Below are 22,927 nucleotides of genomic sequence, written 5' to 3' on the forward strand. Positions count from 1 at the left end.
ACGCCGCTTGGCTTTTTTTCTAGGCGATCATGGTGAACGCCATAGATATAGGAAGCGCACAGGGAATTTTAAATTATGGTTCACCACAGCAAGCTATCATCTGCAGCTCTGCAGCTTAGATCCTGCTCATTACATATCACATGGGGGAAACAGGTGGCCAAAGGGAAGGTGGCATGGACGAAAACTTGAAACATGCGGTCAAAGGAAGGAGTTGAATTCCATGTACGGGGTGGGATATGCAGGGTAATAAACAAAAGAACTTGACAGAAATGGCAGCTCCCTAGAACAGTTAGAGAGCAAGTGATAAGCAACGCTTCCACCCCAGACTGACGGCAGTGGGAATCCGGCCAATACTCGCCCGAGCGCCGAATGCAACGCGGAATATGGACGATATCTGCAGGTACACATTAACATGCATTGTTAATCACCGTTAGTGGGCCGGGTGATCGGTGATCATCTGGAATGCTTCGTCGCCCCTTGACATGTGGACCAGCGGTAAGATCGCCCGATATTTCAACATTCCTACCTCTCCGCCATCTAAAACGGGAATGTACAATACCACTCACCACTCACCCTCGAACATCTCGAATTCACAGATGTTACACTCGCCGTGCCCGCAGTTATAGCAGCTGCCGATGCCGCTAGCTGCGACGGGGACTGGTGTGGCTACGCCACACCGACAACAAACCATACAGGTCTCAGAAGACATGGGTGAGCAGAAGGGACTGGGTTATTTTATGGCTACAATGATTAAGTGCTAGGGTGCGAGTATCTAATCTTGAGTGAACGTATTCCTATAACCAGCCCAATTTATGCGTTTTCTTGCCCAGGCTGCCCGCTTTTTAAATACTTTAAGATTCATTGTTCCGTTTTACTTTCTCTGTATTTGTTGGCTTACTCTCCTTGCACGTGGTGTTATTTCAAGGGGTCCTGCTGCTGTTTTTATTCTCGTCCTTGTTTTTGCTTTGGTTATTGTTACCTAAGGATAGCGGATGTGTCGAGTGCACCTTTCAATTGCTAGTGTCTTTTGGAATATATATAGGTATATATGGCGAGATAGTACATGAGGCTCAATATGAACCCAGGGGCCCCCTTTCTTCTATACGTAAGTAGATATGGCGGTATGTAGGGTTTCTTTCAAGATAAAGGAGCTGTGCGTACGTAGTAAGAAATAGTATAATATACAAGTAAGAATGTACCTAGTAACCCATTATATTGTTTTATGAGCTATGCCCTCTTCGCGGTTCTGTTGCAGATATTCGAAATGAGTTATATTTCGTCGATGATTGATAATTTGTGAGTACCTTGAAGTTATATATTCTTAACTACGCTATATCTAAGGGGTATGGATTAGATGTGCTGCATTCGACAGCAAATTGTCGTAAATCTTCTTCCACTCACCGCTCAGTTGCAAGCTTTATTCACCGTTCAGTCATAAGTACTGTCATTACTTCCTCGTTGATAGACAACAAGATGGCCTTCAAACTTGTTTAATATCCATCACCGCCCCCCCTCCCGCTTAGTTTAAATCTCCATAGTCATAACAGAACACATCCAGACGCGTCTGACAGCCAACTTATCTTGCAAAGTTACTTTCAGTTTGCCAGACTTCATAGGGAAGCCCCTCTTTCAGAAAGCTACGTACATAATCATCTAGTTGCCTGAACCGCAGCACGCTCTCGAATCTCACGCCAAAGGTTTGTAATTACACATTCACATCAAGTCAAGCACTCACAGACCCTTCCTCAGACATATTATTGGCGATGGAGCCAAACCCAGCGGCCTCCACGCCAAATGCCTCTTCGGAGGCAGAATTTCCCTCCCAACCGGAAAATCCGGCCAACTTCATCGCAGCTGAAGAGCCCTCCCTTCAGAATAAGCTGCCCGCCGCAAAGCTTTCTTGGCCAGAGGGAAACCATATTGTCGAAAATACTATTTGTTGTCAGTGTAAGAGGCATTACAGAGTTACCTATGGCTGTTGCCCGACAATCGAGTATCAATATCACTCCCCACAGCCAAATTGCAAATGCAAAGAGTATAGAAAACTGTATTGTTGTCAATGTGGCAACCTTCATATATAGTCAACTTTGCCTATAAAAATGGCACCAGAAATTGTTTTTCGTGCGCACACAAGCAGTGCAAGGGATGCAAACTACAATGTTGGGAGTTGTGACGCAACCGCAGAGATATCGAATTTCGGGGTGAATGTTGCAGGAGGATGGCCGATTCCTACCGAGATACGACGTAGGCATGTCGAGTTTTAATTGATCAATAGCTAAATAGTGCTTGGTTTGAGATTGGTTATAAAGCCTGGATTGTGACCTTTGGGATGTTTTATGGTTGTGACTTGTCTTGTGCTAGGTGTAAACTAGGAAAAGCTACCTCCTATGTAGAACGTAAAGAGATTAATGCATATTTTGCGTCAAAACCAAAAGACCATCACCATAATGAGACTATGGAAAGTCTCGCATAATATAAAACCTTCTATAAGAACAACGAAAGTAATACCAGGATATTGCGCAAGTGCTTAACAGTTTCTTGACTTTTGGATAGAATTAGCAAAGAAAAAACGAATAAAGAACCGCCTTGGGCACATCTTGGAAACAAGGATAACAGGTGAATGAATCTAGAAGCAACAACAATGCTATAGTACGGATTCTTTGACCCCTATCTCTATCCAAACAAGGGATTGTTCCAGGAAAAAACACAAGCTGGACAACACAAATTATGGTTTATATAAGTAACCGACAACCACCTACTAAATCAAGTACAAGTCAAATAACTGCAGCACCAACAACTCCAAGAGCAAGGCAAGCCAGGCTGATAACGAGGCTAAATCAACATCAATTCCTCAACGCGTAACATCTTTCACCTCACAAAGGTAGAGAAAATGTATGCCAACCGAAGCTCAGGCCTCAGTCGCTCCACGGTGGGTCCAAGAAATCTATCCTCTACCAAATCTATGAGATGCTGCAATTGCGATAGTGTTTCAAGAATCTATCTCGATAAATTTCCAAGGCGATTCTTCCATAACCGTTGTTTACACGAACAGTGTGATAGCTGCACTATTATTAATAGTGATTCAAAAGTTGTTCCTATGAAACGCAAGTTTGACGAGATGGATAAGGAACCGCAGACACAGGGATCTATCCGTAGTACGGAATATATGTCTGGCACGATGGATGTTGATGTTGAGAAACCGAAGCCTCAACCCAAGGAATACGAGCCTTACCAATGGGATGAGAAAATTTGGTTGCAGTGTCAGAGCTGCAAGAGCTCTAACATAACAAATCGAAGGTCCCGCCTAGAGAATATGTGCTCTAACCCTACATGCAAGCAACCCCTAGCGAACGCAATAGAATCCCATTCAACCCTCGACCTCGACCTGGAGATAGAAATGGATTACATGTAGTGCTGCCAATGTCGCCATTTAACTCTCATCTGTGACATGTGGGACCGGTATGATCGTCAGATGGGACGCTGCGTCTGTGGTCATCATGAGTGCGATAGCTGCGATATCCATTCGAGGGTTGAGTAGATAAATTTATTGAGGTGGCTTGGGAAGGGTTTTTTTTCTTTTTGGTTCTGAGCTATACAGTATAGACTGTAAAGGACTGGAACCCGTGGTCAGATACGGCTGGAACCGTATCTTATATAATACATATCATATTCAGTACAACATTTACCGCCTATAATCCTGTAGCCTAACTTAGTTTAACAAGAGACTTTTTGTGGAACTCTACACTGTCATTCTTCCTCCATAGCCCCTAGGCTTGTGATGGTATCTTGATGCACCGGGTTACCAAGAAGAGTGAAATTGTGAAGCATAGACGCGAGTTGTAAATAAATGAAGGACGTACACAATTGCAATTTCATAAGTGGGAAGATATATGATATACTGAGGTCGGTATTGTCATTAGATAGATAGAATACCACCGAGTATGAGTCGGATATTTCCTTGAATCTCTCTAGTCCCATTTAATTTTGAAAGAAGCTCATTTGCACCTGTCAGTTAACAGCCCAAAGTCCAAAAAAGGCGCGTCCATATAAAAAGAATAGAGCATATGAACAAAGGAGCAGGACTGATAGCATAATTGATTAATGTTATTGGGGAATTCAATTCAACAATGCAAATCTAACTTCAGGTTGGAATTAGCTCTCCTACATGCCTTCATATTACTTACAAACGGGACTTAAAGCGCGAAAACTTTATCAATGATTTACTCCTGCATGTGAACTTGCAGCTAGATATATATCTAAAGTCAAAAATATTGAGCGACGTATAGAGACAAATTATGATATAGAAAATTGAAAAGAGAGGTTAACGACGTATTCTTTGCTGTATCGGCTATAGTGGCGTTTTTATATATCGAGGCGGCCCAAAGCAAGGTGATGATGGATCGCAGTATAATATGCTTGTAGGTCTTTGGGCATGGGTATTAATATGACAGTTGTTTTGGGCAGGAGAAGAGTATTAGGGGCTATGAGGCTGAAGGAGAATAATAGCGACGAGGGAATAAATGCATATAATATGAGGTTTCTAATTGTTATACTAAAACTGCACATATCTTCAATATTCCACAAGGAACTATGATACAATGACCGTCAGGGATACCATCTGGAACAAAAACGGAGAGGCCTACAACGTCTTCTTTCCGTTGTCTGAGTAATGTATAAATATGCTGAGTGTTGATCAGACACAAATTTGCCGCAGCCGGGTGAGAGAAAATGAGGGTATGATGGAAGACTATCCGGGAATAGAGATAATCGCAATGGAAGATAATATGACGACACAGATAATGATTTTTAGCTTGCTCACTACACTTATCAGGGAATAGGTTCCAAGAGACCCAGCCGTGACATTGAGTCAGCTACCGGGGAGGCACTGTGCATCGCCGGAGCTAAAGCATCAAATCCACTTAATCCTCACCGACCTTAGATGGGCAATTGGGTGTGTTAAGGCCTGCCTGGACCGCAAAATTTGCATGTACTGTACTTCGAACTAACAACTAAAACAAGGAGATAACCCACATTTGATGTAAAGATATGCAACCATTAAACTCTAACGATCAGTGGCTGGCGATTCGATCATTCGAATACGAAACATACCCAGTTACTCCGCGGCTGACTCGGCAGGAAACTTCTTCAGAACCAGAGCGTTCCAGACATGGGCACGGGGAGATGGGTTGTATCTCAGGACCAAGATAGCTGGATGTTGGGATCGCCACGTTTAACGCAAACTTGCATCTGTCCCCAGTGCCCCAAACCAGCTTATCGGGGCCGTGGCTGGGAAAACCATTCTGCATGAACACGCTGTCCGCCGATAGTGTTGATTGTATTAAGTTGGTCAATTGGGAAAGATAGGCCCTGATTGGGCGGAAAACCTGATGGGACTTGCGTGCGACCGACATACACGAGATAACCTATGAATAGAACCGAGAGAACCACTGGAGGCCCCACAAGCGCCATGCAGAGAGATGGATCTCCCAATCTACTTTGTATATCTGCGGCCCATGCAATATTCAAGTTTTCTTGATAGGGGCTGAACAATCCACGTTGAGGATTGAGAGGTCGAGCCGCACGCCCGTTACTGCCATGTACGTCACTGATGCTGGAACTCTCTAGTTCACATGAAAAGCAAATTGTTCGTGGGAAGGCAGTAGGCTGTATCTTCACTATTGCTGGGTAGCGATGTAATAACTCACCAACATAACCTATGTACTCTCTTGGAAGCCAAACAGCTCTGGAGTTTAAGACTTTGATCATTGGAGACAGCGCCTTTGCAGGGAGGTTCGAGAACCCTCAAACTCGTATTCCTCCCTTTGTCCTCGAAGCAGACTGGCATTGTAAGAAAGCTGCGAGCCTGGACCGTTTGGCGGTTCTTGTTGCATTGATAGTTTGCACTTGTCTGCCATTGTCCAGGCATCAAAGAAATGGTTCGACGCCTTGTTGAGGTCGAGAATGGAGGACGCAGATCGAAGCTAGACGGCCTCGAACGGTCGACATCAAACGTGCCGTCATTCCACCGACGACACTTGAAACGGGCTTTGGGCATAATAATTTCTTGGTGTCGTATCTTCGTCTGGTCCAACCGCGCATTTCTCGGCGTTGATAAGCTAGGAGAAAGGAGATCGGATCCTGCTTGCTGATACGACAATCACCCTGGGCGGGGGGCGGAATTATATTCTCGCCGCGTCGGAGATCGATCCGAGGGGGACAAGGGAGTTGCTGTGCGGATTCTCGTCAATTATTCAACGTGGATTGGTGATGGAGGAGCTTACCTCGTATTGGTATCGCGCGTTGTAAACACAGCAGGAGAAAGCTAGGAGAAAGATACACTCATTACTTAATCGTATTTGCGACTGGGACTGTGAGCGGGGTAACGTGCAGGGACTGACGCTGAAGGGCCGATAATTAACCAAGAATTATTTCGTATTATTGCTAGTTAATTGATAAGTGCGCGGTTGATATCAACAACCCGACGGAATGGGCAGGCGGATCAGAAAGGGGCAGGTCGGAGAAGGCCAGAAGGGGGTGATCTATATTGCCCCTCCGAGGGCGTGCAGCCACTAGGATACCCCGGAGGGCGTGTTGGACCTGGATGGCCCAAAGGGGACTGGCGCAGGAAATAAATAGTTCGGTGCATGCAGTCGTAACGGCCAGGGGCAGCGTCGACAGGGATCACGCGGCACGCAGGGAACCCCGGAGACCCTGAATGCCTGGATCCTGGTGCTGTCCGCCGGCTCGGTTCTGGTATCATGGTCGACTCTGCCTTATGTAGTACGCCCCAGTCCCTATGGAGTAATAATAAATAAGGTGCTGTGCTCTGTAGGTATGCCACAATGCCGCCAGAGGTGTGAGCGGGAATACATGGCCAGCCTCGGGCGGCAGGCAATGCCACGCAATAAACAACGCAGTACTATGTACTATGTACTCCTTATAGTACACGCACGCCCTCCACTGGAATCCAATATTTCAGAGGAGCGCTGCTGAATTGGTTTGTTTTTGACGCCGCCAATGGCCCAAGACCTTGAGGAGCGCTGGGGCGTGTGTTGGGCCCAGCTGAAGCAGTCTCGTACTCCGTATTACGGCCAAGAGTAGGTCGGGAGCAGGGGAGAACTTGGCGTCTCCTCGCACGGCGGTGATGTTGGGCAGCCAGTGGTTAGGCTGGGACTTCTCATGATGGGCACAAACTTCAAAGTTGACGAGACTGAAGGGTCTGACAAGTGGATCAATCATAATACGTCTCGTTGGATCTACGACCAGGAGACGGTGGGTAGAGTAGATTGATAGTCCTCGGTACCCGTACGAAGCTTAACCAATGTTTGCTATTTTTGTCCAAGGCCTAGGGCGTTCCACTGTGGAGAGTGTTTGTTATAACTTTCCGGATTAGCTCGCTCTTTCATTTAAATCGAGACTTTTGTCCAGTGCCCTCACTGGGCCTAATCTATCGGTCCCCCCTTTCCCCTGCTGCCACGATACGGACAAAGAAAACTTGCCGTCACTAGTGTAGCGCTGTTTCTTCCACGTGTGGAATTGATTGAGCTTCTCGGGTTCGACCGAGGTAGTAAGCAACTGAACCCACATAGTACGGGGCACTCCGTATTTCGTAGCCTTTTGAGTTTGCATCAGTCAGCGGCTATCGTTTCATAGCAGCGTAGTCTGGATCCGAGAGCTGAGATCGACGGTCCGTGTTGAAGCACGCTGCTTCGCTTGTTCAACCCCCTAATAATCCTCCGATACAAGCCTAGCAATAAGCTAATCGCCGCCTGGCTAGCTGGCCCGGCACTTCGTAGGCATGGACATGGGGCATATTATTTGTACTTGTCCGCGCCATACTCAGTGCATAGTACGAAGTAGTACGGAGTAAGTAGTCCGGTGTACTTTGCCTGTCTGGTGTCCCTTAATACACCCCTGTATATTCAATTCACCCCCCGCCCTTCAATTCATTCCCATCCGTTCTCTGGCAGCTTTCCCATCGCATCCTTCAGAACACCATTAATTCATCATTCGGTCTCCAATTCCAATTCCAACTCCAACTCCAGTTCAGGCTCTAATACCGCCGTTCGTTTCTGTGTCCTCCTACGCTGCATTGCCGCCAGTCGGCTGCTCCTGGCTGTCGTCCTCGTCGGCTCTGCGAGACGCAGTCTACTCCGTAGTCTGGTAATCAACTCATACGGTTTCCCTCGAGCTGGACACAACGCAGCATGGAGAACCAAGCCCAGTACAGAGGGAGCGGCGCCTCGACCACCACAAATTCAATGCGTCCTGGTACACCAGAAAGCAGGAGTAGTCCCTTCAACGACGAGATCACTCCCGCACCCAGAGCAAACCCATTCTCTACGCCATACACTTCACGGCCCGCCTCGTCTTTCGGGTCGTCGTCCGCAGTCCGCCCGCCCGCATCGCGATATTTCCATTCGAGGCGGGTAAGGAAAGGAGAGGTCGAGCAGCCGTGGAGATCAAAGAAGGATCCGAAGGAGAAATGGGTAACCATAATCCCGTTAATCGGTATGCTGATAGGCTTCGGAATTGCAGGCTTCTTGGTCTATGATGGTATTAGTTCCGTGGTGCAGCATACGTACTGTGAAGTGTTGAACGATGATTTCTCTGGGGGCATTAACACCGCCGTTTGGACCAAGGAGGCCGAGGTGGGCGGGTTTGGGTAAGTGTTCATTCATTCTGCCGCTGCATCGGTAATTCGCTAATTGGGATTTACAGCAACGGCCAGTTCGAGCAAACCACCCTGACGGACGAGAATGTTTTTGTTCAGGATGGCAAACTTGTTATCAAGCCAACTCTTCAAGACGCCAGTCTTATCGAGTCAAACAATGTCATCAACTTGACGGCCGATGGCACTTGCTCATCGCCGGTCCTCAAAAATTGCGTGTCGGTTACCAATCTCACAGCTGGTACCATTATCCAGCCGGTAAAGTCAGGACGAATTAGCACCAAGGCAGGAGCTACAATCAAGTACGGCCGTGTAGAAGTAACTGCTCGACTCCCATCGGGGGATTGGCTATGGCCGGCAATCTGGATGTTGCCCGTGAATGAGACCTATGGTCCGTGGCCATTATCTGGGGAAATCGACATCGTTGAAGGTCGCGGCAACAACCACACCTACCAACAAGGAGGTAATAATATTGTCTCTTCTGCTCTGCACTGGGGACCTGACCCGGCCAACGATGCCTGGTGGCGCACCAATGTAAAGCGGAGCGCCCTGCACACGACTTATGCTGCTGGAGAGAATACCTTTGGGCTCGAATGGTCCCAGAAGTATCTTTTCACGTACATCAACACCAAACTCCTGCAAGTACTCTACACCAACTTCGACGAGCCGCTCTGGAAGCGCGGGAACTTCCCCCTTTCCGACAGCAATGGAACGCGCTTGGTCGATGTTTGGAGCCAGACCGGTCGCGAACAAACGCCCTTCGACCAGGAGTTCTATCTTATCTTGAACGTCGCTGTTGGCGGTACCAACGGATGGTTCGAAGATGGCCAGTCTGGAAAACCATGGTTTGATACCAGCACTACCGCTAAGAACGACTTTTGGGCTGCCCGTGATCAATGGTATCCCACATGGCAGGCGAAGGGCGCCGGGCAGATGGAAGTCAGCAGCGTGAAAATGTGGAAACAGTGCGATGGGGATGAGGGTAACTAATTAATCATGGCATGATGGGGGCGACCAGCCATCCAGCTATGCGGGGAAGAAAAGCGTTCTAGTGAGGTGTTTAAGAGGGGGATGTTGATAACTTGGGGCATTGTTGGCATTGCGATTTGATACAAATTTACCTGGCGCCTGGACGGGAAGGGCAATCGAATGAAGCTTTTATCTGGGAAACGGGAGGTTTTAGACTTGGGAATTTTTCTTGTTGCTATAATGTCATACTGGGCCTCTGTACGTTCGTTGCTTGGTCCTGTTGCTGGTGCTTGGGGTTGTTTCTCGCGCAACCAGGATACATTTCACTCCCCTTATCCACCGATGGATTGAGGAGTTCTGGATATGAATATAAAATAATATAATATATTACCCATTACGTCAGTTCTAAGTTCCCCCTTGCTCGAATCCCGAGGGACTACAGCTTTCCGTTCCGACGGCAACGGGAGGGCGGGTCCGGGCACCGACATTTCTTTGATATGGGTAAGTTTCACGTGAACAGAAAGGGGGAGAGTTTGGCGAAGGCGGTGAACCTTGTAACTGGGTATCTCTCTGCCTTGCAAGCCAAGGCGAAACTGGGAGTAGCTAGGCTTCGTGCTTGGACTTAGTTGTGGCGTGCTGAGATATGGTCCAGATTCTTCCCATTATAGCCCTAATGCCATAGCGACAAAGCGACACTGATCACGGAGATCCCCATGATAAACGCGTATCGCCGGTAGCAGTCAATCTCCACCGATATTGACAAAACCTACACACATAGGTTCTAGATTTCTCAGTCAGCAGCCGCAACTTGCGATCCCGTGCGTGGCTTGGGAACTAAATGGGTTTGTCAACCTACCTCTTTTTCCTCGGATAGGAAATAATGAGAGTACAATAATGACTACCTAGGTAGACTCCACGGTTTTGCTACTAGGTCATACCAAGGACCGAGGTGCAAACTACTTCGTAATAAACCTGTTCGTGGCCTGGCTAGCCAGTAGCCACTACAAGGCCTAGGTGGGTGGAGGCGCGCGCTCAATAAAGATACACCACATTCCGTATGTCTCAGTACTTTTTCGCTAATCAAGCCATTTCTCAAAAACCGGCTTCTCCTGACCTATCGCACCTTTTTCTCCGGACGAATTGCGACTGGATAATCGCCGTTCATAATTATACTGCGTAACAGAAGACAGCCTCCACAGCCAAACCCCCAGTTCAACCTACACCCCAGTACAAAGCACACATGAGAGGCTGAATAATATGCATGCACGACCACGATAGATACATCAGAGACTTTTCCTCTGTGTTTGTCAATGTTTGATGGTTAGTGCGTCCGAAGGTACCGAGTAGTCGCTCGTCACAGCTGAGCGTGACGCCGCGAAGAAATGTTGCTTCAGCGTCAGCAAACACGCATGCTGCCGCAGGAGCATTATCGTTCCAAGACCGAACAACGGTTGCTAAACGCCATTACTTTCGGCGATGTACTATTTATTGTGGAGTTTTCGTGAGCTGAACATCGGTAATATGTACACTGTCGGGATTTATGCCTATCAGAGGTCCGGGTGTATTTGAATACGAGACAATGCCACCCTAAAATTATTGGAGTCGAGCGTGCTTTATCGGGCTACCTCTGGAGTGCTGGAATGTGGCCGCATATCTACCTCGATACAAGCATGATGCAACTATTTTAAATGCCCTATCAAGAGCATATTAGACAAGACGGGTGGGTGTGTGGCTCCTACAGTATCGGTGGGGGTGGAATTACGCCTTTGCTAAACTATCAAAGGCTGGATTGCCTGGCTTTCGATAAGTTTTGCTGGTTGTCGAAGAGCGCAAGTGAAGCCACATCCCACGCCGGTGCATAACTTACCTAGGTATGTGGGGCCGAGAACATGGTGACAAAGTATTTTGAAGGTAGCGTAAGTGGCGGACTTCAGGAAGGAAAATAGAAGCCGTAGAACTCAATATCGTTCTAGCGAGTCTTGGTCTGCTGTTTTTGAAGCGTGGAAAGTGTTGCACAGAGCCTACAGAGTACAATCAGGGCTGACAAGAGGGTTACAGTGGGGAACGGTGTTTTTTCCAGTCTAAAAACACAATCATCCAAGTCCTCGGGATTGCTAGGCCACTAGTGTGCCAATGACGATTGCCAATTAAACCTCCACTACTCCGTACGTAGGTTGAAAGTGCCCGAATACCGACTTGGGAAATCCCACACGCTAGAGTTGGGAGCTTCGAGCCAAGGGCCATTAACCTGGGAATTTAGAATCTGGAACCTAGGACTGAGTAACTTCGTAGGTAACCGATAAATATGTGGCACTCTGACAGCCCTTGAAACCAATCAATAATAAAATGCTAACATACGGAGCAGAACTTAGGTCAGGGTTTATATCTAAACACGGCGATAAAATGACAGCGCAACATGCATGAACCCACCTTCGAAGTACAGTAGTGCATCAAGCTATCAAACTCTGGGAAAGCCTCTTGCTGTGTTCGATCTTGGTGATATCAAGTGGTATGAATTCTGGAATTTGATGGAGTCATGGCTGATATACTTTCCTTTTTGGTAGAGCAATTGACGAGTTGTGGGAGTCGATTGTTGCCACAGTACCCCAAGGAGAACTGCGAAATACGCCATGATAACCTGCCATGAGCGGGTCTGACTGTAGAGGTAAATTGTTAGTGCTAACTCCGATTCCATTTTATGGCGAGTGGGTCTGTTTATGAGCGTCTCGACCTGTTGGTGATAGAGGGCTCGCTTTTTAGAGTAGAGATAGCGTTTTAAACTTCCGCCTTCAAAGTAGGAGACGAGGGCGGAGGATCAACGAAGAAGTCAGATTCCGATGTACCCATCAGCCGTGAAGGTGTAGTAATAGTATTAATGGATTGGGCGATGGCCTCAAAGAATCTTGAGCATTACCGAGTACATTTGCGATTAAAGTTGCGTGCTCGCGGCAACGTTTGTCCGCTTATCTTTGCGTTATGGTAATTGTGGGCTACGACTACAATAAACCTGATGATTGGTGGTTTGTGACTGGCTAGTTACTTACTTACTCCGTAAGTAGTTTCGCTCCGCAGAATACGTACTCCTGAAACCAAGAATCAAGCAACATGGGAAACGGAAGACGGCAACGTGTATCTCCGGACGAAGTTTCTACATACCAACCGGGATGCCACATGGGCTCCCACGGCCAAGTCCCACTTGTTGCTAGCTAGAGAATTCGAGGCTAAGGAAATGAGCGCTCGTCCACCAAGGGGTCGGTCGAATGACCTGAGACTTGAGTTTGTTCACCACGGAGGATGGAGGTGGTCTGATTCCCGAGACGCCTCGTCGCAATGCCGGATAGGTGATGCATCCGCATCTATTACGATGTATTGTTGGGTCCAGCGGAAGCTCGCAGAGGGATCTTTCGCTTGGGATCTCTGGATCTTGAAATAGACTTGGGCGGAAGCACAAGCGCATCACGACAGCATCGAGGGTTGACTGTGTTACCTTTGATTTCCCTACCTACGTTACGTTACCACATGCACGGCTCAAGGATACGCCGTTTTATCGAGAATGCCAGGGTACCCAGCTGAGCTGATATAATGTTGTGCAGTGCCGGCTAGTGGAGAAGCGGTCAGATGTTATCAACTTATCGCATTCTTGTGTCAAAGCCCCATGGCGGCTTGGCTAGGCCAGCGGTTCCTAGCAAAGTTTTCATTTCCACTGTCTTGCAACTTATCGAATTATCAGCCTCTAATTTATTGCTTCTGCAGAGCGGTGGGGGCTTAGAGCCTTGGACAGCTTCTGGAAACTCTTTTGGTTCCGAGTAGTCTCAGATCGGGTGGGCCAGAGCGAGTGACGCGGATCGCTCGAAAGTCGATGCTCAAGACCCAAATCCCGGTTCTTTAAATAGATAAAGTGGGCAATCGTTCGGAAACTGGTGTTGGTAAAAATTATTCTCCGGGTCGAAGCCTGAGGATTAGGGCTCTCTACTTCGTTATTCGAAGACTCTCGTATCAATCGTGCAGCCACGTCGAGATGGCTGGTGACAGCATTGGGCTGGGAGAGCATCTTCGCCCAAGCCTTGCAATGTACGACCATGGACTGGCATGGAGGGGTATTTGCGAGAGGGCGAAATACAAAAAGTACTATTTACAGTACTATCCCACTCAGAACCTTATCGAACGCCCAGAACTGCCGTCCTTGGAAGTTGGCTTCCCTTAATCCCTACCTAGCTGTTGTTGAGGGATCATTACTTAACGTGACGAAAACCACGACAGGCGACTGGGCGCCATTCGCTTCCTTACCCTGCTACTTCTTGCCTACATTTGTGTACTTCGTGGAAAATACCTCTAGTTGGCTACGTGGCTTAAACGGGCAAGCCAAGCCGTTGGTTCCGTTGCCGTAATGAAAAGAAATATACGGCAGGACCGGGATAAAATAAATCGGCTTGAAGCGTCCAACCAGGGGATATCACCAAGGTGGTGAGCCACCGATTCCTATTCGGGGGCCAGGGCCACCAATGTTTGGCTCTCGTTCCAGCTAATTGCCGCTTTGGGAAATGACCCCTGGAGAAATAGCTTCCCGTTCCTGGGCGGATGTTGCGCCGGACAGGGGGATTCGCACGGGCGAAACGCCAACGCTGCAAACTGGAAATACAGGGGCATTCAAGACAGAGAACAGAGAGAGTATCTCTGTGAAGTACGGAGTACTTTGTGAAAGCAAGGCCACCGTTCAGCAATATGCATTTTATGTGTTGAACAATAACGTCGGACTACAGCTTCAAGAACGAAGGCATTGTGAGATAGGCACTGCCTCCTCCTACGGGATACGAGAGGGTCGCGGCGGGTAGCGCTGTGATACATGAAAAGACGCAGAAGAGTGCAGTGAAGGAGCAAAGGGCCAAGAGAAGATGTATTATCAACCGCCGACGGAGTACATATGTTGGTTACTTGGTGAAACAAGTCCTTTGTAGGCACCTCGTAAGTATGGAGTACTTCGTACAGACGCGCAGTAGTTCGCCTTGGGTCGCGATATCACTGCTCAATATGGCTATTTTCGGCGACCTAATTGCACAAAGCAGTATTCATTAGTCCTGGCTGGCGCTAGAAAATATTCTTTCTTCGATTCCACGGCCTTTGATCGTGGCCAGCCGTTTTCTTTATCGACCAGGGGCAAAGAGGGCTCAAATGCTGGTCATCGGCGCAGGGATCTATCGGCACCAACAGACCAGCCTCAAATACCCGGATACCCAAATGCTTCGGGCCCAAAAAGATATATTCAATATATCCCTCTTCCCTGTAAACGCCAGATCGCAAGGGCCCCGCGTTTGTTGCCAGGCTCGTCCGTGCGAGCTTTCCGCAAAACTATCAATACGCCTCGGGCCCCATAGGCTCGTTGTTTCTGTCTAAAGGTCAAGGCAAACCACGTATCCAAGACAGGGCCAAACACTCGAGAGCCCGGTGTATCAGCATTCACCTTTCACGGCCACTGACTATCAGCCTCCCGCGCCTCTGGAGCCTGGGCATTGGCCGGACGTAGCAATCCTGCCTGACCGTACACCATCCCCGTGCTCATCTATCACTTGGCGAACAGCAGGCCAGACTCGACCACTCCACTCCCCTCGTATTCCTCTGCCTTTCTTGCTCCCTTCACATTCTCATCGAAACTCAAAACATACATTCGTTCTCAAACTTTCTTTCAGTCCCAGTGTCTATAGGTAAGCTAATCCATATCCCAGTGCCGGCTGAATGCTTATCGGCAAGAGTAGACTGTATCCTGGCAAGTCTGGCTATCCTCGTCTTACTTCTGCAACTTTCGGGGAGTAGTGGCAGCACTGGAACTTAATATCCATGCGTTGCTCCTAATTCCACTCGCTCAAAGTCACTCGCTCAACAAAGAACCTGTTTCTGCTTAATATTCAGCTCAAGCTCAACTAAACCCAAGGCCAAGTGCCTTCTTGCACGGCTCACCATATATATATCCTAACCCCAGAACAAGAAGACCGCCACAATGGGTTTGGGAAGTTACTTCAAGAACAAACGGCCTGATCCGCCGCAAGACGCCTCAGAGAAACCAACTGCTCCGTCCCCACAACCAAGCTATACTATGGAGCTCCAACCCCCAGTCTCAAGATTTGGATCGTCGAGGAATTCGATTTCCAATCGATCAACCCAAAGCTCAGCATTTCTGGACGATATAAAACATGAGGTGATGGTGAACTACCTATATCAACAACAATGTTCACATCTTTGGGTTAGCGATGGGAGTGGAGAAGTCGAAGGTGTTCTGTTGAGGAAAGCAAAAAACACATACATGGCTTGCCCGCCACAATTAGGCAGCTCCCCGTTTGCTGCCGCTTGTGCAGCACTTAATGTCCAAGTAAGGCTAAGCATATAAATTGAAAATGGATCCCGACTAACAACTACAGTGTGCGATGACGGTCAATTCCAGAGTTATCAAGACTTTCTTGCAATGGTCCCCGGATGCCGTCGACGTCCCACTGCTAAATGGCCTCCGCATCCAGATCCTACCCACAATCGATGACCTGCCTCGGGCGCGGAAGCATCAATTTGCTGCTTTTGTAGCCTCAGATGCTTTGTTGGTGGTTTGGGACGACGATGCGTTGCACTTGGTCACGCGTGCTAAGGCTATTGAAAAGGAATTGATGGAATTGGTCTGGAAGACCGGGGAACCTGAAGATGGAGAAGAAAAAGCTGCCAATATAGCATCATATGAGATCGACGAGGAGAGCGGCGAGATCATCCCCGAAAAGCGACCATTGCACCTGCAAAACACGGTGCTAGTTGGGCTAACACTCATCCTAATTATCACTGCCATGGGTGCTGGTTTCCGACAACTTGCCATTCAGGTAGCGGTTGATGGCAGCTACACACGTCTGGCACTTCTGGCTCTAACCCCAGTTCAGATCTTCTTCACACTCTTCTTTGCACAAGTTATCGTTGGTTGTTTAGCTCAGCTGTTTGGCCCAGTCCGCCAGTTAACGGTCAACTCGAAGTTCTATTCTGCACGTGCTCCCCCACGTATCCAGAGCTCAATTCTCCCACACATCACCATCCAGTGTCCTGTGTACAAGGAGGGCCTGACCTCCGTCATTGCACCAACTGTCAAGTCCATCAAGCAAGCCATTTCAACCTATGAGTTGCAGGGCGGCTCTGCGAATATGTTCATCAATGACGATGGTCTTCAAATCCTTGATGAGGAGGAACGTCGTGCTAGAATCGAGTTCTATGCTGACCATAGCATTGGATGGGTGGCGAGACCAAAACATGGCGACAACTTTATCCGAAAGGGAAAATGTAAGTTCCCGCCCATGCATCATTAGGTCCGTAGCTAACGATTATCGCAGTCAAAAAGGTAAGCTTCAGGTGCCTCGGTGGACATATTGAGATATTTGAATGTTATGTTGTGTGAATGCGCCCAAGCGGGTCGTATTTCATTCCTCAATCCAACATTCCAGGTAATCCCGGTCATGCCCACAACCGAAGACTAACATATCCTCTCCAATAGGCTTCCAACATGAACTTTGCCTTACATATCTCATGCATGGTCGAAGAAAAACTGGCTTTAATTCAACGACCGGGCGACTGGACGCAGGCCGATGAAGCTCAAGCCTATGAAAGGTGCTTGAAGGAAGCCCTCGAGGAAAATGGTCGTGCCTGGGCCGATGGCAACATCCGCGTCGGAGATTATATCTTACTGAGTACGCAACTCCATATTCATACCTAATTTAAGAATCATAACGCTAACAGCAATGTAGTTGACTCCGATACTCGAGTCCCTGCTGACTGTCTCTTGGACGCTTGCTCTGAGATGGAACAATCCCCTGAAGTTGGTATCATGCAATTTTCATCCGGTGTCATGCAAGTTGTCCACACTTACTTTGAGAACGGCATTACTTTCTTCACCAATCTCATCTACACAGCCATTCGATACACAGTCTCCAACGGCGATGTTGCTCCTTTTGTCGGTCACAATGCTATTCTCCGCTGGTCTGCCATTCAACAAGTGTCATATACCGATGAGGATGGGTATGAAAAGTTCTGGTCAGAATCTCACGTATCTGAGGACTTTGATATGTCTCTACGTCTTCAAGTTAATGGCTACACCATCCGCTTGGCTGCCTGGGCTGGTGAGGGATTCAAGGAGGGAGTGTCACTTACTGTGTACGACGAATTGGCACGTTGGGAGAAGTATGCCTACGGGTGTAACGAACTTCTCTTCTACCCCATCCGCAAATGGATCTACAAAGGCCCTTTCACACCTCTCTTCCGCAAATTCTTGTTCTCCAACATTCGATTCACCTCCAAGATCACCATAATTTCATACATCGGAACCTACTATGCTATCGGCGCTGCCTGGATCATGACTACTGCGAACTACTTCGCGGTTGGTTGGTTCAACGGTTATTTGGATAAGTACTACTTGGATTCCTGGAAGGTGTGGTTCTCTATCATCATCGTCTTCAACGGTCTTGGAAACATTGCTCTTGCCGTCATGCGGTACCGAATTGGCGAGCGGAGTCTCCTCTATGCGCTCTTCGAGAACTTCAAATGGACCCTCATGCTGGCAATCTTCCTAGGAGGTCTTTCCCTGCACGTCTCACAGGCACTACTTGCGCACATGTTCGAGATCAATATGACATGGGGAGCCACAGCCAAGGAAGCCGAGTTCAGTAACTTCTTCATTGAAGTTCCCAAGGTGCTGAAGAAGTTCAAGTTCTCGATGATTTTCTCCATCCTCGGCATAGTTGGCATGATCATCATGGCCGTGGCACCATTCATTCCCTACGACTGGAAAATCAAGGACTTCGTCGCCATTCTCCCCATGGCTACTGTCACAGCAAGTCATTTGCTGTTGCCCCTCGCGCTGAACCCAGCTTTGATGACTTTCTCATGGTAAACATACTACCATCGAGACTGTTTTTTCCTAAGTCACACACAAATATAATGTCACAATTTGTATATGCGGTGTATAAAACACTGGAAATATAGCCATGGTCTAATTGTTAATTGAAAGGGAGAAAGAAGGTGCATCAGCTCTAGACAAAAACACACTATATTTTCCGAAGTACAGACAACTGAACAAGTCGGTAATTTCGATGACTGGATGGACGATCGATTGGGGAGTTTTGGACGGGAGTTTAGCGTTATAGACAGGGTGATCAGTTCAAAATATACTAATGTTTAAGCTGGCATTGGCTTTCTTTGCGGGGAAACATTCAAGGAGGAGTTCATTTCTGGAATTGCAAAGGCGGCAAAAACATGAGGGGGAGAATAGTTTTGTATATACATGGATGATCTCTTTGGAGATACTTCAGTCGAGTACTATTTTCTAAAATGACGAATTCCTTTAGTATTTATTTGTTCCTCAATTTTCCTTGTGAAACTGTGAATGAGTAGGTACCGTGGGTGAGGTAGCGACGGAGTAAATGCAGAGATATGGTATGCAATTATTTATTATATACTCAGAACGCACATATATCTGCCATCTATGAGTGTATACCATTCCAAAAATTTATACCGGAGTTCGGGCAGAGAAAACGCGTCATCACTTCATTAAATGACGGCAAGTGGGAAAGGCCCGGGTGTTCTGGCCGATGTGATGGCATGAGACATGGCACTCGGACAACCCTAAAGGAATTGTGGAAAGTGGATAGATACCACCCACGAGAGAGAGAGGCTTGCTGAAGTGAATAACGGATATGACGGATCACTCTTGATTTGTAGGGTTTGAGAGGTCTGGAATCCGTAATAACTTCTAATGATTGGGGAGATTTGGGGGCTTTTATTTGGAAAATACGAGGGCTGGAAAAAGGGCCCGAGTGGGAGTGAGCTGGTTAGCAAAGAAACAAACCATATCAAAGCGAGAAGACCGATGCTGAACTGAAACTCAAAGGCCAATACTTCGTATTTTGTACTCCGTACTACGTATGCTTATCCCTTCCCAAAATGAGAAATCCCAGGACAAAGCTCCGGGATGGATCGTCGTATGTCGCACGTTGCTCGTAGGCTGTCCTTGTCGCACATCAATCATGGTCTGACGCGGGTAGCAAGCAGTTTCGAAGACCAGCCAGGGGTACAGGGTCACTGTGGTATCAAGTATGGTTATTTTCGGAAGAGGGTATCCTATATGATATCTGACGAAGAGTATGCAACATTGCACATGCAGTTACTCTAGTTGGCCAACAAATGCAAAAAGGAATGACAGCGGCCCAGGGAATGAAGATGCGATTCTACAAGGTGCGTTGGGAATCTGAGTTGGCGGCCAGTGATAGGGTGGGAAAATAGTGTGTGAACCCAGCGCATGGGACAGCACAGAATTACACAACAGTTGGTAGCGGTGAGGATCCGTTTCCTCGGGGCGTTTAATGCTTTTCCGACTTCAGCGCCTTGGTTTTCGCTGTTCAAGCATTCAAGCATTCAAGCCTTCAAGCCTTCAAGCCCCTAGAGTCGTAATCCCTACGCTGTCCTTGACCTTGTCGCCCCGAGGCCCCGTCTCACAAGTCTCGCCTTGCGGAGGTACGCTGGCACAGTACTGTACGAGGAGCCTGGCGCTGGCTGTTGCTGGTGATTGCTCCGCCGATCAATTGCCCTATGACCAACCAGCATCTGGTGTTTCGAGAGCTCCCCAAAGCTGGAGTGATGCCTACTCCATACAGAGGGTAGTGCTTTGCTTAGTATCTCGTATTATTTCTGTCTTGCCTCAGTTCCTCTCCTCCTCCATAATTCTTCTTCTTTCCGGGTTCCTGTGCTGCGTTAAGAACCCAATCCTGTCGCTATTGTTTTCCGCGGTGGTCTTGTCCTGAATTGTTATTTGCGTCACCAGTTACTGTGTACCACCGCATCGCATCACTTGGTGGCGCATTGCATATTCCATGAGAATGGGGAGCAGCCAAGGCTGGATAGCGACAGCCGCGCTGGCATTTGGATATCTGATCGCGAGCATAAATGCGCAAACAAACACTTTAACAGATTTGGGCACACTGTTGTCGGGTGAGAAGAATTTGACAACGTTTTATGGCTTAATTCAGGTATGCTCTATCCATTTTTGCCAAAGCCGTGGCCGGGGTTGTCAGGTCATCGCAGTGTCCCGCTGAAGTAGGAACTCGGGACCAAATAATCCCTTTCCAGTGCACCAAACAATATCCGTAATGGCTTTGTATGTTCCACTAGGTTGGATCCTGGCCCTACCAAGCTCAAAGTCTGAAGTGGACTCGCTCAATTGCAATTTCGAAGGCTCCTCCTATCCCACTTCTATTAAAAAAGATTGCTCCTCACCTACGTCCAAATTGTTAGCGACAAGAACTAACTCGTCCCAATAGAAATACCCACAGATCCTGTTACAATTGCCCTCATTCAACGGAGTAACTGTACGCATATTTCTTGTCAATCCTCCCTCAATCGTTCGTTACTAATTATTTCCACAAAGATCCTCGCCCCAAATAATGATGCCTTCAACAAAATCCCCTACACTGAGCTCAACACCGCCTTCCAAAATAATGACCAAGCCACCATTACGAACGTCCTCGAATACCACATCCTCCAGGGCTCACGAACTGCCGCTGAATTAACACCTGGCGAGCCAGCATTCATTCCCACCTTATTAGCAAACCCGGCGTGGACCAATGTCACGGGGGGGCAGAATGTGGAGAATGTAAAGCAAGCCGGTGATGTGGTGGTTTTTGTGAGCGGGAAGGGGAATAGATGTACCGTTACACAATCAGTATGGTTTCCAAATTCCCTATGTAGCCTAGCACTACGTAGTAGTGTATAGAGAATAGAAGAAGTTGCTAACTACTATTATAGGATCTGAAATTCAACGGAGGCGTTGTTCAAGTCATCGACTCCTTATTAATCCCTCCATCCAATCTCACAGATACCACAAATTCGTTCAATCTAACAGCCTTCGAGGGCGCTCTATACGCAACCAAAAAGATTGAGAATGTCACAGCCTCCAAAGACATAACAATCTTTGCGCCGCAAAACTCGGCATTCCAAAACCTTGGCCCTGCGATCTCCAACATGACTATCGAACAACTCTCTTCCGTACTTGACTACCATATCATCGCCAGCGGTGTCAGCTTCTCATCGAATCTCAAAAACGGCACGAAACTGACCACCCGCCAAGGAGGAAACATCACAGTTCTCCACTCAGGCAACAACGTATACATCAATTCCGCCCAGCTCCTCACCTCGGATATCCTCCTCTCCAACGGCGTCCTCCACGTAATCGGGAACGTTCTCAATCCCGAGGGCCCTGGCGCACAGCCAAACCCACAAATCGAGTCCCAGGCTCCAGTTTTCGCGTCCGCTACCCCAGTTGAAAACCTCCCTTTCACAAGCGCCATTCCCTGCACCACTTCCTGTCCCGTTACCGATGCCAGCAGTGGCACAGGAACAGCAACGAGCGGGGCTACAAAGCCCACCAGTGCGGGAGCAAAGAGCTCTGGTGTTCATTCGAGCAGCAGTAAAGCCCTCGGGGCCGCCATGGCTCGAGAGACTGGTTTTGGTACCGCGGGATTAATGGTCGCGTTGGGAGGAGCCGTTATGATGATTTAAATTTGCGATGTGATATACCAGGGGATTTAATGTTGGAAGTATAGTTCTAGGAATTACAGGGAGTTTGATCTGCAAAAGTGGATTCGGGCTCAGTTCAGCCTTTTTTTCTAGGTGTATATGCCGGACTTTTCATGATGGGATTTCTTGTTAGGCAAAAGCGAATACATAGTTCATGGCATTTTCAAGTATATATCCCCAAACTTTAATGTAATGTTTGTTTTTCTAATGGGCTCACGGGCAGCACATAACTATATCCATTTTCGTAGTTTCTTTCCTCCAATCCTGGAATTTGTCCTTAGGAAAGGGGTAGCGAGAGCTCCACCTCAGACACATCCCTACCCAGCAGCTTTTCAACCTAATAATTCCCACCTCCCCATAAAAGATATCTTGCTCCTCCTCCATCATCGCCACGATTCCTTAATAATCTATATCCCTCATCTCGCCAGACAATCGATTCGTGCCCTAACTTTCACGTATTCGACAGTCCTTACTTCAACTTCTTACTCTAAGTGAGAAATATATCCTTCCCTTGCTGTTAGAATAAACGAGAAAGATTAATAAAGGTATATACATAAACAGAACTCAATATATCGGAGGTAATAGACTCGCGGTTGCGAGATTCAAAAGACAATGCCACTTTGAAGGCTTCGTTAGTCGGGCGTTCGTTCTTGAATTGGGGATGTCATGGGAGAGAGGTATTTAACAAATGGCCATTTTAGCGGGAAA

The 22,927-nt window shown here is 47.7% G+C and overlaps 3 protein-coding genes across 3 annotated transcripts; all 3 read left to right on the forward strand.

Annotated features, from left to right (window-relative positions):
• Window positions 1-8,207: 8,207 nt before the first annotated feature.
• BP5553_05906 (putative beta-1,3-glucan-binding protein) lies at window positions 8,208-9,661 on the forward strand (the record flags this gene model as incomplete). The annotated part of the gene is made up of 2 exons (XM_032014529.1): window positions 8,208-8,665; window positions 8,722-9,661. 2 exons carry the CDS (start codon window positions 8,208-8,210, stop codon window positions 9,659-9,661), a joined length of 1,398 nt encoding a protein of 465 aa, XP_031869210.1.
• A 5,971-nt stretch (window positions 9,662-15,632) lies between these two features.
• Window positions 15,633-18,542, forward strand: BP5553_05907 (Nucleotide-diphospho-sugar transferase; the record flags this gene model as incomplete). The annotated part of the gene is made up of 5 exons (XM_032014530.1): window positions 15,633-16,001; window positions 16,051-16,939; window positions 16,990-16,997; window positions 17,151-17,343; window positions 17,401-18,542. 5 exons carry the CDS (start codon window positions 15,633-15,635, stop codon window positions 18,540-18,542), a joined length of 2,601 nt encoding a protein of 866 aa, XP_031869211.1.
• Window positions 18,543-20,523: 1,981 nt separating this feature from the next.
• Window positions 20,524-22,201, forward strand: BP5553_05908 (Uncharacterized protein; the record flags this gene model as incomplete). The annotated part of the gene is made up of 4 exons (XM_032014531.1): window positions 20,524-20,673; window positions 20,965-21,012; window positions 21,072-21,326; window positions 21,449-22,201. 4 exons carry the CDS (start codon window positions 20,524-20,526, stop codon window positions 22,199-22,201), a joined length of 1,206 nt encoding a protein of 401 aa, XP_031869212.1.
• Between the last annotated feature and the right edge of the window lie 726 nt (window positions 22,202-22,927).

The sequence above is a fragment of the Venustampulla echinocandica genome, assembly GCF_003357145.1.
Source record: "Venustampulla echinocandica strain BP 5553 chromosome Unknown scaffold_3, whole genome shotgun sequence".
Classification (NCBI taxonomy): domain Eukaryota; kingdom Fungi; phylum Ascomycota; class Leotiomycetes; order Helotiales; family Pleuroascaceae; genus Venustampulla; species Venustampulla echinocandica.